At 30.1% G+C, this 2386-nt stretch overlaps 1 protein-coding gene across 1 annotated transcript; it reads right to left on the bottom strand.

Moving 5' to 3' along the window:
* Positions 1 to 576: 576 nt before the first annotated feature.
* LOC111893297 (uncharacterized) lies at positions 577 to 969 on the bottom strand. Its single transcript, XM_023889357.1, has one exon. The coding sequence runs from the start codon at positions 967 to 969 to the stop codon at positions 577 to 579; it is 393 nt and encodes a 130-aa protein (XP_023745125.1).
* Between the last annotated feature and the right edge of the window lie 1417 nt (positions 970 to 2386).

The raw sequence follows: 2386 nt of genomic DNA, 5'->3' as shown, positions 1-2386 counted from the left end.
GGTCACTAGTTTGTTACATAAGTAAATGGTAGTTGGGTCCACTAGCATCATATAACATCATACTTCCAATTCACTTGGTAATTTTTTGCTATTTTTCATAGCATTTTGGTCAAAATATGTGTAATGTTGGTATAGTTTTATGGTCATCGTTTTTATCTTTTATAATCCCAATTGTTTCATAATGTAAGTGTATTTAGGTCCTTTCTTTTTTGGTCACTGGTTTGTTACATAAGTAAAGGGTAGTTGGTCCACTATATATATATATATATATATATATATATATATATATATATATATATATATGTGTGTGTGTGTGTGTGTGTGTGTGTGTGTGTGTGTGTGTGTGCGTATGTGTGTGTGTGTGTGTTTAGGTTCTATGGAAAACACAAAAAAAAACCCTAAAAATCATAAAAATGCATTAAAAAATACTTAGAGATCACAAATCTTTTTTTTGGGTCAACATTGGAACTTACAAACTTCAAGGTAGTACATCAATACATACACACAAAAATGGTCAACATTGGACCTTAATCGACATTAATTCATACTTAAAGACCTACCACAACTTCTTCCTACTTACCCCTTGTACACCATCCACATCAAAATCCCTACCATGACTACCAAAATAACAAGCAAACCAATACCAACCCTAACAAGATTCATCAAACTTATTTCACCATGATGAGGGTTCCCTTTTTCCTGTCCAATGGTTTTTTTCTTCTTTGCCATAACTTCAAACATAAATTCCTTGTACCATAGACTTACTTCACCATCATACCATTCAAAGTAGCCACAGTATTCAACTTCATCAGGCCAGTACCTACACCCAAAGTATCTTCTTCCAGGATTCTTCTCACTCGTTGATATCTTTAAGTGGGCAATTACTCCACGGTAGCACGTCCTAGAGGGACCATTGTTTGACTTGTTTACCCCACTCGTTGATCCAGCTGATCGAGATGCAGACACCATTACACAATCCTCATGAAGAAGAACTGAGATGAAAAAGTGAAGATTGATCTAGGGTTGTAAAGGGTTGAGGCTGTTAGGGATCATTTATAAAGGCTCAATTGTCATGTAGGATCTTAGGTGGATACCACATAAGCAAATGACCCACTTAGCAAAATTCAAACCAGTTGACCTGAAGGCAACCGGTCATATGGTTACATTTAGTAAAAAATCAATAACATAGTGTCAAAATTGACACAAGAAGTCAAATTCAAATTTCTGTGTAAACTTAGTGACTTTTGTGCTATTTACCCTTCTTATTAAGTGTCTATATCCTCCATAATAAATGAAACTAATTTTGTCACTTGTCATCCTCTTATGCATTATTTCTCATGTCATTTTATGATAAATGTAAATTAAATTATATCTATGTGTCATTTTGTGGTTTTTTCCATTTTATTAAACTTCATATAATGTTTAAATGTAATAAATGTATATCCAATTTATTAATACAATTTTCTTTATAATTTCTAAATTTCTACATTGAATCTAATTATTTTAGTTGTTTATTTATTTAAATTTAAAAGATAAATAAGCACTTCAATTTTAATAATTAATATTTATTTTTTTCTTATAAATTTAAATTTTCTAAATTGTTAGATCTTTATGTTTGTTTGTTTTTTTGAATAAACCTATGTAATACATGGGTATCCTAAATAGTATGTTATGTTATGAGAAATCTACAACTTGTTTGACAGAGGGTAGAGAAGACTATCTACGGTAGAGGCGACAATAGTTTATTTTTTGAATATGTTATTATTTTTATATTTTGAATATGTTTTGCGGATGTATTTATGCCTATGGTTGTATACAAACTTGTTTGTGATTGTGATTATAGTTATTGCATACTTTAAAAAAAAAGTTTTGTTTTTTTGTTGTTTGCATATTGTAGACTTGTGTTCGATAATTAAAGTTTTTTTTTCACATATTCAAATCAATATGTAGTTTGCAATTTCTTTGATGGTTTTTGATACTGTAACACAGTAAAATTTGGTCATTTTACACATTTAGTCACTCAATTTTTTATTTTTGTGCTTAATAGACCATTAAAATTGAATTTTACCTATCAATTGTACAATCATATGACCTGATACATAGGAACAACTGGTTACTTTAATAACTAAATGTGTAAATTCGCCAAACTTTATGCTACAATGCCAAAAACTCCATATAGGTTTTGCTCAAAACATTCAACCACATCAGCATGTCATCTATAAACCAGATACAATTTCATCTAAACCTTTTATTAGCCAGTATTTCCTAACGTTAAGGACTAATTGAGCACAAAAAATACATGAATGATTAAACGTGTAAATTCATCAAACTTTGTTGTGCTATAATGCCAAAAACCCTACTTTAATCCTAACACAATATCTAAACT

Source organism: Lactuca sativa, chromosome 8 (assembly GCF_002870075.4).
Source record: "Lactuca sativa cultivar Salinas chromosome 8, Lsat_Salinas_v11, whole genome shotgun sequence".
NCBI lineage: Eukaryota > Viridiplantae > Streptophyta > Magnoliopsida > Asterales > Asteraceae > Lactuca > Lactuca sativa.
This window is presented reverse-complemented; position numbering and strand designations above follow the sequence as displayed.

Bases quoted from the DNA above. Each gene is read 5' to 3' on its own strand.
- LOC111893297 (XM_023889357.1), bottom strand. From the start codon at position 969: ATGGTGTCTGCATCTCGATCAGCTGGATCAACGAGTGGGGTAAACAAG.